General features: G+C 31.2%; 1 protein-coding gene across 1 annotated transcript; it reads left to right on the top strand.

The window, feature by feature from the left end:
• Nucleotides 1-3,972: 3,972 nt before the first annotated feature.
• Nucleotides 3,973-6,444, top strand: LOC139870436 (uncharacterized). Its single transcript, XM_071858245.1, has 5 exons — nucleotides 3,973-4,043; nucleotides 4,322-4,541; nucleotides 4,929-4,989; nucleotides 5,987-6,225; nucleotides 6,304-6,444. Exons 2-5 carry the CDS (start codon nucleotides 4,392-4,394, stop codon nucleotides 6,442-6,444), a joined length of 591 nt encoding a protein of 196 aa, XP_071714346.1. The 5' UTR covers nucleotides 3,973-4,043; nucleotides 4,322-4,391.
• The last annotated feature ends 7,612 nt before the right edge of the window (nucleotides 6,445-14,056 follow it).

Here is a 14,056-nt window from a genome sequence, read left to right as displayed (position 1 = left end):
TCCTAGAAGTCTTCCGCTGTTTGCTTATATGTTAGACAAGCTATGTGCATAGAGTCGTACATGGCATATTTTTCAAGGAAACGTTGCATTCACCAAATCATCACCATGTATCTTACTTTGACTGCATTGTCAACGGAAGTACTATTGTAAACTATTATTTACAGTGATTGTCTATATGTAGAAATCATCAGATGTCGAAAACCTTTGATTTAAATATTCATTATGGTGTGCCTTTTCAAAAGAATGCAATGTTTACAAAACGTATCATATAGAGGTCAAATACCTCGCAATGAAATCGATGAATGACGTGTTCTTCCATATGGATTTGGAACGATCGTCACATTAGAAGTTTGATGCTTCCGCTGTAGTTGTCATGCTGTGTAGACTCCCGCTGCGTTTATTAGAGATGTCTTCGCATGAAACATTTATATTGCATTCAAACTATGTTACTTTTGAAACAATGAATCTGTAATGACCATTGGGTCACGTATTATTATTATTGCCTTCTATTCTTAGAAGCACACTATCGGTTGTAAAACTTTTAATGTTGGTTATGACGTCACTCCATTTTACGAATGCAAACTTATTTTAAAACAGCATATAGTGTTTGACCTTGTAATGATCCTGTTGTTGATGATCCGCACACGTTAATTTTGTACGGGGCATCATATATATATATATATATATATATATATATATATATATATATATATATATATATATATATATATATATATATGAAAAAGAGACATGTAGACTTGTATTCTTTAACATTGACCCAGTTACTTGTTCAATTGGAACATGGGTCAATTGTTACCCATTCACAAGATTGATAGCCATCACTTGTACTTCACATCACATTGTTCCAGCATTTATACCGGTAGAAAAACATATAATTATTGCATTAAGAAAAACCAAGTCATACAAAATATTTGGATCGAAATTTGCTCAACCATGCCATTAACGAAATAGTCGACTCCAGAAGATTAAAAGATACGTTTGGTGGATCAAAATTTGCTCAATTAGTCAATCGAATTAAAAAACCCAATTTTATACCAACGTATTCAGATAAACCAATGAATACAATAATAATAATAATAAAAATAAATTGAAATAAATATCTGATTACTTTAGTATAGAATTTGGCGTTGTAGAACAAAACCATTCCATTAACGTAATAGTGACTGCAAGATTTTGATCAGGGATCTTTAGTGGATCGAGTCGCTGATGATTAAGAATGGATTGTTCAGCAGAAATCAACCCGCTATCCTTGATTGATACACTTTTTTGGGTTAGATTATTGAAAAAAGATGGAAGTAGAATGAAGGTTGTAGAGTTTTTGCCCTAATTCTGTGTGTTGCGACTCATGTAGCAACTCAATTGAAACCTCTAAATTTTTGAAAAAGGTTTTGTCTCCAAGGTATTATTGTAATCAAACAATTCAAGCTTAGATTTATGAGGTCATTAAGAAGATTAGGAAAAAATTAAGGGTATAGATCATTGATGATTAATTTAATGAGTGGTTAAGATTAATTTAGCTTCTTCAAAATGATCTATTTTAGCCTTTGTTATTATAATTATAATAAAATAATAATAATAATAATAATAATAATAATAATAATAATAATAATAATAATAATAATAATAATAATAATAATAATAATAATAATAATAATAAACAGAAGATTTTATATTTGGATTTAGTTTCATTAGGAAATCTAGTGAGAGAGACAAATCTAAAGTAAGGTAAATGTGGACCATTGGATCTCCATGTTAAAAACCTATCCTAAGGCTGTGGTTTATTCCTGATTGGATTTTGGGGACGGATATATATATATATATATATATATATATATATATATATGTGTGTGTGTGTGTGTGTGTGTGTGTGTGTGTGTGTGTGTGTGTATGTGGGCAGGATCAATGGGGAAGTAACCAATCGGGGGGAAGCGGGGGGAAGCAAATTTTTTTTTTTTCGTTTTTTTTTCCGGCATCAAGATCACACAAAAATATGAACATTTAGAATAGATACTTCGTGATGAATGTTATTATTTAGGCGAGAAAACGATCGACAAAAATAACATTCAAGATAATATTGTTCGTGAAGAATATGAACGTTTTTTTCTTCATGTTTTGTGAAGTAAAATTTAGCCCGATTTAGAGTTTAGGGTTTAGGGTTTATGGTTTAGAGTTTGGTGTTTTGGGTTTATTCCATAAACCCAAAACACCAAACCCTAAACCCTAAACTCTAAACCGTTCGTGTTAAAAACTCAATCTAAATCCTAAATCTAAACCCTAAATCTAAACCCTAAATTTCTAAACCCTAATATCTAAACCCCAATAGCTAAAACCTCAAAATACGCTCGAAAAATACGATAATTGTTATATATTACTTCTTCGAGCGTTTTCCCGCCAAAATAAAACATTTATCACAAAGTGTCTCTACTAAATGTTCATATTTTCATCTCATCTATAATGTTCGTGAACAAAGTTTTTTCAAAAAACGAAAAAAAAAATTTGCTTCCCCCCGCTTCCCCCCGATTGGTTACTTCCCTCTTGATCCTACCCATATATATATATATATATATATATATATATATATATATATATATATATATATATATATATATATATATATATATATATATATATATATATATATATATAATACTATCTTATAAATGGCTAATATGATGACATCATTAAACAACCTATTTCCTTCTTTAAAAAAAATTAAAATTAAAAAGAAAAAATTAGAAGCCATGATGATGATGTCATTAGTATTAAGATTAAATTATAATTTACTTTAATAAAATAAAATTAATACTTAAATTATAGAAGTATCTGATAAATACAAAACTATTACGCGTGCCTTCCTTCCTCAACTTTAGCCCTAAATAAAAAAGCCTCATGCCTTCCTTCTTGAAACTTTGAATTTTCTTGGAAATTTGGAATTTACTCTGCACGCTTCCCGCTTCCCTCATTATCATCGCAAGGTTCATTTCTCAATTCTTATCATCTTCTTCACCTTCAGGGCATCAATTTATTTGAACGAATACTTAATCCTTACTCCTAAATCTAAATTCATGGAGTTTTCATTAATCTGAAAACGTTTATGGTTTATTAAAGTCAATATTCCGATTTATAAAATAGGGTTGTGTTTCATGGTGAGATTTTGTTTGTTAATAGCATTTTTTTAAACATCAAATTTCATATTCTTTTGTGTTGTAAAAAATACAGGTGGTTAAAGAATATATAAATAGTCATCATCAAAGTGCATAGAAGGTGTTTGATAAAATGTCTAACAAGCGATTAGTCTAATTTAAGCGCAACTTACACGTTCGAGGTAAGATACCATTACCAGATTTTAAGTCACATGTCATGAAAATGAGTAGCGATTTAGTCTTTTAGTTAATTTAGTATAGGAATGATTGTCTACACCCACCTCTCCCATACCCCACTTTTGTGAGATTGGGTATTGTTGTTGTTGTTGATGTTTCAATGTTATCATTTTGGTGCGTTAAAATGGGTTGGGTCGACTCAAAAGCAATAAGGAAAAAAGATATTTTTCATGTATTTTGCAGAAGTTACACATGTTGAAAGTTTGCATACACATGTTGCTGAAAGTTTGCATTTGAATAGATTAAGGCTGCATGTTGTCATGTTACTTATAAAGTTGTAATGACAATATATTATTTGTAGCAATTATTTTGTTAGTCTTTTTTATAATTTCTTTTAACAATCTCATGAATTCACGGGTCCTTAAAATAGTATATATATATATATATATATATATATATATATATATATATATATTATTACGGGGGCAATAAAAAACCCATCAAGAACCCGTTTTTGTTTCCTATATATATATATATATATATATATATATATATATATATATATATATATATATATATATATATATATATATATATATATATATATATATATATATATTATTACCGGGGCAATAAAAAACCCATCAAGAACCCGTTTTTGTTTCCCTAATTAATACTATACGATTTCAACACCACGCAGCGGTCAGTCTATTTCTTAGTTTCTTTTTGAGATATATGCAATGCAATCGTATTCTGTATACATGTTTTGATTTAATTTGATTTTAAGCGGATGGATGAAATTACCTTACGCTAGGGTTTCAAATTTTTTTGCTCGTTCATGATAAAGCTGATTGTTAAAAATTTGAATAGTTGTTATGTTATGATGAATACAAAGTGTTGATATAATTTTTTCTATTTTATTTATAGAAGATATGGATAGATAACTTATTGTTGCTGATTTCAGTATAACACTGTAACAGTTTCATTAACAACGGTTTAGTTATTATTCAACCGATTTGTACAAGCAAACAACTGCGGTTGAGTCATCTCATGGCGTCCAAGAAGAAGGAATCAGAAGGTATTTCTCTTCTCTCTATGTACGGTGATGACGAAGATGATGATGATGACATGGAACAAAAAGAAGAAGATGTAGACTACTACTACGGACATGATGAAATGGCAGTTTCACCTAAAGCAGAGGTAATTTAATCTATATCTTTTTGTGTTTTTGTTTTGGATATTATTTTATGTAAGGTTTTGATTTATATTTTTTGCTTGAAGATAGACTATATGAATTAGTTGCGGATTTAAAATTTTTAGTATTCATCGAATAAGAAGTTAGCGAGTTAATGTGCATACTTACATAGTGATACTTGTGTGTATACATGGAAAGTCTTTATTTTGTCATCTTCTTGTTTAAGGAGGAGGGCTGACTTTGTTGCAATTACCGACACTAGTGTGCATACGTATGTATATACTGTTACATATATACGACCAAATTAGCCATATCCATAGGTTATGTTTTTGTGAATTGTCATGTTTGTTTTAATTTCTTGGTTTACTGAAAGAAGATGGTTTTGGTTGCAGGAAGGGGAAATACTAGCAACAGGTCAAGCTATATTTGGCTCAGAACTTCAATCTGTTGATGGTACACGTACTTCTAAAATTTTAATGTAACTCTTTCCATCGTTCTTTATAATTTAATGTCTGATCTACCAAAGGCCAACATATTATTTCATTCTATCAATCACGCAGTGTATTACTACTAATACATTGTCTTGTGTGGGCTCATTATGAAGTAATAAGTGCTACATAAAATTTTGTGAATTTAAATTTTGCTAATTTGACCTACGGAACATTTTTTTAGGTACTCAAATTGCAAAGTTGCGCTTAACATATTTAACAAAGAAGTCGTTTAGCTTAACAAGCGCTGTTCGAACGAAGAGCCAGCGCAACTCAGCAAAGTTGCGCTGTCTCAATGATAAACAAGGACCAGGTTGAGCCGTCTTAAAACAAAGTCAGTATTAAGGCTTATCAAGGCTTAAACTGTTTCTTAAAAGAATGCCTTGTCAAAGAGCCATCATTAACCTAGTGCTGCCTTAATATCATTGTTGCACTGACTTTTCGTTGAGCCAGCATCTAAGTCAACTTTGTTCAATCAGTTTTAAATGTCAAAACTACCTATGCATGATCTGTTTGACCATTTATCTACAATAGATGCTGCGAATCGAGCGCAAGGATCAAAACCAGATATGCTTAACTTATTCTTTTAGATCATACATTTCATATAACACTGAGTGTCAAAAACGTATTGAAATATTAATTGATCATTGTCATCTAAATTCCATTTGGAGAATGCTCCTTGGTCATACATACGATGTACTGTTAAGGATACTTGTGTTTAATTAATATATACTGCATGGTCACTTGTGAATAGAAGATGATTAAATTGGCTGAGTTTGAATCCAAATGGATACATTCTTGACCGAATTTTACAACACTGATGATAAAAACAGACATATCTTACACTTCAGATTAATTAGGAGCCATCAAATGCATAAATTACATCATTTTCTTGCCTCTGGATTTGGCCGAGTTTATAACAAGATATTATTTACCATATTTCTATAATTTTTCATGTGCAGGAACAGGAACAGGAGCAGTACGACTCCTGACGCCAAGTACACAATCAACTCCTCGTCAATCATCTGAACATGCTGATCAATCTCAACCCGATTCATTGGAATATAATAAAGGAAACGAATCAGAATCCGCACATCCTGAACCTATCAATACTACTGAAGATGATGTGCATTATGAGATCGATCCGTTAGACAATTTTCTTCCGCCGCCAACAACTATCAAGTGCTCTGATGAGCTACAAGTAAGTTTCTTATGATTGTCAGTCAGTATATATAAGTTCTCAGCAGTAAGAACATTTATCATATGTATTTTGCTGCAGGAGAAGATTATCAAGTTTATCTTGTTGAAAAAGAAAACTGGGAGAAGCTTTAATTCTGAAGTGCGTAACAGGAAAGATTATCGCAACCCGAGGGAGGGACGAGAACTTTTATTATCATTATTTTTAATCTTATTGAATTAAAGTATACCAAAAACAAAAAAAAACAAAAAACCCAAAAAAATCTTTACTTTTAAAAACCGCGCTTTAAATTGACAAATTTTAAAATTTTGTCGAGGGACGGACTAGGACATCGATCCGAAAAGCCCTCATCCTAAAAAGAAACAAAATTTTAATTTTTAAATTAATTTTATGTTTTATAAAGTTATAAGGTTTTATAAAAAAGAAATGAAAAAAATAAAATAAATGTGATGTAACAACAAGACAGAATGAACAAATGATGTGCACCATTTATCATTCAGCAAACAAACGCCAATATGTTTAGAAACTTTGATAAAATGTAATCATTTTTCTACGCTAATCACCCTCAATAATTTAAATTGTTACTGATTTCTTGCAAATGAGGGCATTGCAAGATCTTAAGTGTGGGAAGGGGTTAACTTCTTTCGAATTTTTAAAATTTTTAACTTATACACTTGGTTACCATTAAAAATACTAGTAACGCAGTAGTTGTATTAGAATCTAGTGCTCTCTGATAACAAAGAACAGCCCTAGTCTTATATACTAACTACCCACTTCTAGTAAAAATTTTCAAAATTTTCAATTAAATGAACTCAAAATCATGTTTATACATATTTATGAACAATAAAACTAGGTGTTAACACTGAAATTATTGTTACCTCGGAAAGGACATAAATTGAGAAACAAACCAAAATATTAGAATTCATTTAAAATGGAATAGAGGACAATAAAAAGGAAAATAAAAGCCAAGTGTGGGAAAATTTATCAAGTTATTTTAAACATATGTCACATATTTCTGTAACAAATAATTGAAGATACTTTTGCTTTGGATTAAAATAAAAAGTTTTACCCGATTTACTGTAAGAAAGATAGATCTACATGATGAATCAATTCCATCATTAAAAGGAAGTAAAGTCTTCCAAAAAAGAAACGCGCTTCTTGATTTAGGTCATGAAGTTGTCGTCCAGACCAGCTGTAGGTTGACGAAAAATCTAGAAAAGTCATCTCTAAAATCAGCAGGAAATCTACGGACCTCAGCATCAAACAGAGTCGTCAAGTGGTCAGATTTATCCTAACCATGAGAGGATCTGTCTTGTAAAATGGGGAGGACGCCGTGCAAATTAGCTGGATAAGACTAATGAATTAGATCCCCAGAAAGGATAATCTCCTTAAAGATCAAAAAAATCAGCTTTTAAGACTGATATTACTCAATCCTAGTGATTGACCTTAAAGATTGAGAATTACAAACTCATGGAATTCGATGATATCTAAACTCGAGCTTGAACGAGAAAATATTTTGATCAAAATTACAAACCGATTTGTTTTCTGAAAACCCATTTTCAATGCGTTCATTACCATTGAACGTAAAATCCTAGGAATTCACCTGGAATTCATTAGGTCACCTGAACCAAATCGGGTGTCAACCGTAAGAACGGTGGTTGCATAGCATGGTCGAAGACAGGACCTTGTGCCAGACCGAAAAATTATAAGGGTGAGCTTTACTATTGCTCCTACCAAGGATAGTAATTGCATCCGACAAGTTATAGACCATAATTAAAAGCATGTCAGGGGACATTGCCTTAACAGTTGCTTGTTCAAACGCTTTCCTTTACAACCGGACGGTAGTTTATCGAAAGGTAATATACGGAACAAGTAAACTGGACGTGTTGCTTTCCCAATACAAGGTTAGCAAGTGGGTGACACAAAACCGCAAGTTTTGAGCTAAAATTTTCAAATCTGAAACCCACCAAACCCACAAAAAGAATTTGCAAACACCGGTGAAGGGTCATTCCGGAAAACTTATCTAAGGTAAAAGCTAGATTGAATTTTCAAAAGATCAAATGTTTCATAAAGATCCAATTTCTTTAATGGATCTAAATTTTTATAGTCATGTGGGACTGTAAACCACAACGTTACTACTATTGTTTATACCGCCGTAAAGAAATCACTGATGTACAAAGTGTGAAGAATAAAGAAGTGATTCTAGTATATTTCAAGACTATATTGCTTGAGGACAAGCAACGCTCAAGTGTGGAAGTATTTGATAATGCTAAAAACGAACATATATTTCATAGCATTATCCCTCAAGAAAGACAAGCTTTTAGTTGCAATTGTTCTATTTACAAGTGATTTTCGTTTAAATAATAAAAGGTGAAGACAAAAGACAGATTCGACGAATTGAAGACGCAAACGACCAAAAAGCTAAAAAGTATAAAGTACAATCAAAGAGGTTCCAATTATTGATAAGAAACGTCTCAAAATTACAAGAGTACAAGATTCAAAACGCAAAGTACAAGATATTAAATTGTACGCAAGGACGTTCGAAAATTCGGAACCGGGACCAGAGTCAACTCTCAACGCTCGACGCAACGGACTAAAAATTACAAGTCAACTATGCACATGAATATAATATAATATATAATTAATTCTTAAAATTAATATATATATATTATATTATATTATAAATCCGTCGGCAGACTAAGATCCAAAATTGTGTTAGCTGGAATTAGGGGCTCCGCACTCACGGAGCTTTGAAGACCAAAAACCTCCGCACTCGCGGAGGTCAAACAGTAAACGTAGGGCCTATAAAAGGCCGAGCATTCAGCCGAATTTTTTGACACATCTTTTCCTTTTCATCATACGTAAACTTATATATATATATATATATATATATATATATATATATATATTTATATTTTAATTTTAATTTTAATCCTAATAATAAGGGTATGTTAGCGAATGTTGTAAGGGTGTAAATCAAAATTCTGTCCGTGTAACGCTACGCTATTTTTAATCATTGTAAGTTATGTTCAACCTTTTTACATTAATGTCTCGTAGCTAAGTTATTATTATGCTTATTTAAAATGAAGTAATCATGATGTTGGGCTAATTACTAAAATTGGGTAATTGGGCTTTGTACCATAATTGGGGTTTGGACAAAAGAACGACACTTGTGGAAATTAGACTATGGGCTATTAATGGGCTTTATATTTGTTTAACTAAATGATAGTTTGTTAATGTTAATATAAAGATTTACAATTGGGCGTCCCTATAAATAACCATTTACACTCGATCGGACACGATGGGCGGGGTATTTATATGTACAAATAATCGTTCATTTAACCGGACACGGAAATGGATTAATAGCCACTAGAATTATTAAAATAGGGGTGAAATTATGTACAAGGACACTTGGCATAATTGTTAACAAAGTATTAAAACCTTGGGTTACACTCAGTCAACATCCTGGTGTAATTATTAAACAAAGTAATAAAACCTTGTTACAGTTTAAGTCCCCAATTAGTTGGAATATTTGACTTCGGGTATAAGGATAATTTGACGAGGACACTCGCACTTTATATTTATGACTGATGGACTGTTATGGACAAAAACCAGACGGACATATTAAATAATCCAGGTTAAAGGACAATTAACCCATGTGCATAAAACTAAAATCAACACGTCAAACATCATGATTACGGAAGTTTAAATAAGCATAATTCTTTTATTTCATATTTAATTTCCTTTATTTTATATTTAATTGCACTTTTAATTATCGCACTTTTATTTATTGTCATTGTATTTAATTGCATTTTTAATTATTGTACTTTTTAGTTATCGCAATTTTATTTTATCGCACTTTTATTTATCGCAATTTCATTATCGTTATTTACTTTACGCTTTAAATTTAGTCTTTTATTTATTTAATATTTTACATTAGGTTTTAACTGCGACTAAAGTTTTAAAATCGACAAACCGGTCATTAAACGGTAAAAATCCCCCTTTATAATAATAATATTACTTATATATATATATTTGTATTTTTTATAAATTAAAACTAATATAGCGTTAAGCTTTGTTTAAAAGATTCTCTGTGGAACGAACCGGACTTACTAAAAACTACACTACTGTACGATTAGGTACACTGCCTATAAGTGTTGTAGCAAGGTTTAGGTATATCTATTCTATAAATAAATAAATATCTTGTGTAAAATTGTATCGTATTTAATAGTTTTTTTTAGTAAAATATAAGCTATTTCATATACACCTCTACGCACATCACCCAGGTTTCAGTCTGTTACATCTGTAAATGCATCAGGCAATTGATTTGCAAGTTCTTGTATATGCATTATCTTTTGAACTTATGTCTCGCATTCTTTTGTGCGAGGATCAAGATACTTTAATTGAGTTTCACACCATGAAACATCATTTTCTTTATTTTTCATTTCTCCCCTAATCTAGGGAACAATGTTTCATTAAAATGACAATCAGCAAAACGTGTTGTAAAAACGTCACCTGTCATAGGTTCAATATACCTTAAGATTGAAGATGTTTCATATCCAACATATATTCCCAACCTCCTTTGAGGACCCATTTTTGTACGTTGTGGTGTCGCAATTGGAACATACACTGCACAACCAAATGTTCTAAGGTGGGAAATATTTGGCTCTTGACCAAAAGCAAGTTGTAGGGGGAATAGTTATGACTTGCACTCGGTCTGATGCGAATCAATGCAGCAGCATGTAAAATTGCATGACCCCATATAGATACAGGGAGTTTTGTTCTCATTATCAATGGTCTAGCGATTAACTGTAAATGTTTAATCAGTGACTCGGCTAAACTATTTTGTGTATGCACATGAGCAACAGAATGTTCAACAACAATCACTATAGACATGCAATAGTCATTAAATGCTTGAGATTTAAATTCACCAGCATTATCAAGTCTCACCTTTTAATGGTGTAATCAGGAAAATGTGCTCTCAATTTAATAATTTGGGCAAGAAATTTTGCAAATGTCATATTACGACTTGATAACAGACAAACATGAGACCATCTGCTAGATGCGTCTATTAGAACTATGAAATATCTAAATGGTCCACATGGTGGATGAATTGGTCCACATATATCACCTTGAATTCTTTCAAGAAACATTGGTGATTCTTTCTCAACCTTAAGTGGTGAGGGTCTAGTTATGAATTTTCCAAGAGAGCAAGATGTACATGGAACCATTGTATCATGATGGATTTTTCTATCCCTTGGTGGATGTCCATGAGTACATTCAATAATTCTTTTCATCATTGTTGATCCTGGATGGCCTAATCTGTTATGCCATAAACTGAATACACCATGATCAATATATTTTTCATTAACTATCATATGTGTTTCTGGTACATTTATATGTGTATAATGTAATCCAGAACTAAGTCTTGGCAGTTTTTCAACCACATGACTCTTGTCAGTGATACTTAAATATTTCTCATTTTCTGTTGTCACTGACTGATAATCATACCCATTAAGGTATATGTCGGAGAAACTTAATAAATTTCTGCTTGACTTGGGAGAAAATAAGGCACCATTTATTAAAAATTTTGTACCATTTGGTAGTATGAAATTTGCCTTTCCTATCCCTTTTATCAAGTTAGCAGATCCCGATATCGTATGTATAGTTCCTTCCGTTGGTTTTAGATCAATAAAATATTTTTCGAATTTAAGTATAGTGTTTGTAGTTCCACTGTCTGCTATACAGAGATCTCCACCACTTGATTGATGTTGTATTCCAGCAAAATTCATATTGAACTTCATATATAAGAAATAAATAGTGAGTACATTAATATTACACAATATTTTACACGCAAATAGATAGTACTGAAATATTTAGCAAACATAATGACAAAGACAGACGATATTAAATCGTTTATTTTTTGAAAGACACACAACAATTTAAACATTCAAGAAATCTTCATATAAATCAGATGGTTTCTCAGTGACTGTTGGATTGAGGTTATCCACAAAGTTTACTTCATTTTCTTTATCTTTCAGCGAATCCTGATACATCTTAACAAGATGTTTAGATGTTCGGCAAGTATTAGCCCAGTGGCCCATTCTACCACATCTGTAGCAAGATTCTTCAGAATTTTTAGAAGAATTTTCTTCAACATCTTGTTTAGTGGGCTTGTTTTGTGGTTGGTATTTATATTTTCGTGGATTATTATTTCTTTGACCACCACGGCCACGACCACGACCACGACCACATCCACGCCCATTACCATTACCATAAGGATGGTTTCTACCATAGTTATGCCTTTTGGCATGATGATGGTGATGGTTATTATAACCACGATCTTGCCCGCGTCCTTGTCTCTGTTTATAATTATTTGCAGTATTTGTTTCAGGGATTGCAAGTGTACCAGTAGGACGGGATTGCTGATTTTTCATTAATAGCTCATCATTTTGCTCTGCAACTAAGAGATATGAATTAAGTTCAGGATATGTTTTGAACTTTAGTATTCTCAAATTTCTTTGCACTGTGATGTTTGCAGCATTCATTGTGGAGAAAGTTTTCTCCATCATGTCTGCATCACTTATTTCATGTTCACATAATTTAAGTTGTGAACATGTATTATACAGAGCTGAGCTGTATTCATTTACTTTCTTAAAGTCTTGGAACCTTAATGTTCTCCATTGTTCCATAGCAGATGGAAGTAAAATTTCTCTTTGATTATTGAATATGCTTTTGAGACCTTCCCATAAAACATGGGGATATTCTACAGTCACATAATTATTTTGTAAGCATTCATCAATATGTTGATGAATAAAGCAACATGCCGTTGCTTGTTCTTTTTCAGAACAAGTGTTGTATTCATTTATGGTTTCAAGAATGCACATTGATTTAAGATGCATTTTTTACTTTTATAACCCATGACATGTAGTTGTTTCCAATTGATTCTAAAGGAGTAAATTTAAGCTTTTCCAGATTCGACATTTTCTATTATCAAAAATTAAAACAAACAACATGATAAATTAGAGTCAATTTATATTCATAAGTATATAAACACTAAACATAAATTTAAGATAACATAATGATAAGTAGGCGACAGTGTCGACCATGTGTAAACAATCATAAATAAATGTTATATAACAGAAATATAAATATTAGTAAACATAAATGATAATTAGGCGACAGTGTCGATCATATATTTTTCAGGTGGTATAACCGACCATATATCATTTAGGTGGCAGAGCCAACCATATTTAGTATTGAGATTATCGTGCTGATAACGTGTTATAATTCAGTAGGCTTATAACTACCTTTAGTGGTTTGATTATGTTATAATTCAGTAAACTTATACCTTTAGTGGTTTGATTCTTGATTAAGAATACTAATAATGAAGTGTAAGAACAAAGATGATAATGGAGAGAAAGAAAGAAACACTTTGTAAGTGTGAGAAATGGTGCAAGTTTAATGCTTGCATTCATGGCTATTTATAGCAAAAATATCACAAGTTTAGGTAATACAATAATATTACTTTTGTGTATCAATAATTGACTATCCATTATATATATATATATATATATATATATATATATATATATATATATATATATATATATATATATATATATATATATATATATATATATATATATTATATTTATATATTCTATATTATAACAATCAGGAATAAACCACAGCCCTTATGATAGGTTTTTTAACATGGAGATCCAATGGTCCACATTTACCTTACTTTAGATTTGTCTCTCTCATATTATAGTTGAGTGCTATTACTATTATACCCCTAAAATTACATTTACCAGTATACACATTTCGAACT

The sequence above is a fragment of the Rutidosis leptorrhynchoides genome, chromosome 10 (assembly GCF_046630445.1).
Source record: "Rutidosis leptorrhynchoides isolate AG116_Rl617_1_P2 chromosome 10, CSIRO_AGI_Rlap_v1, whole genome shotgun sequence".
Classification (NCBI taxonomy): domain Eukaryota; kingdom Viridiplantae; phylum Streptophyta; class Magnoliopsida; order Asterales; family Asteraceae; genus Rutidosis; species Rutidosis leptorrhynchoides.
Note: the sequence above shows the minus strand (reverse complement) of the source record. Positions and strands in the feature narration are given on the sequence as shown.

What these genes read in the sequence shown, in the direction of transcription:
- LOC139870436 (XM_071858245.1), top strand. Translation starts at nt 4,392, where the DNA reads ATGGCGTCCAAGAAGAAGGAATCAGAAGGTATTTCTCTTCTCTCTATG. An exon ending in CAGTTTCACCTAAAGCAGAG is followed by an intron (nt 4,542 to 4,928) that starts GTAATTTAATCT and finishes TTTTGGTTGCAG; the next exon opens with GAAGGGGAAATACTAGCAAC. An exon ending in AGAACTTCAATCTGTTGATG is followed by an intron (nt 4,990 to 5,986) that starts GTACACGTACTT and finishes TTTCATGTGCAG; the next exon opens with GAACAGGAACAGGAGCAGTA.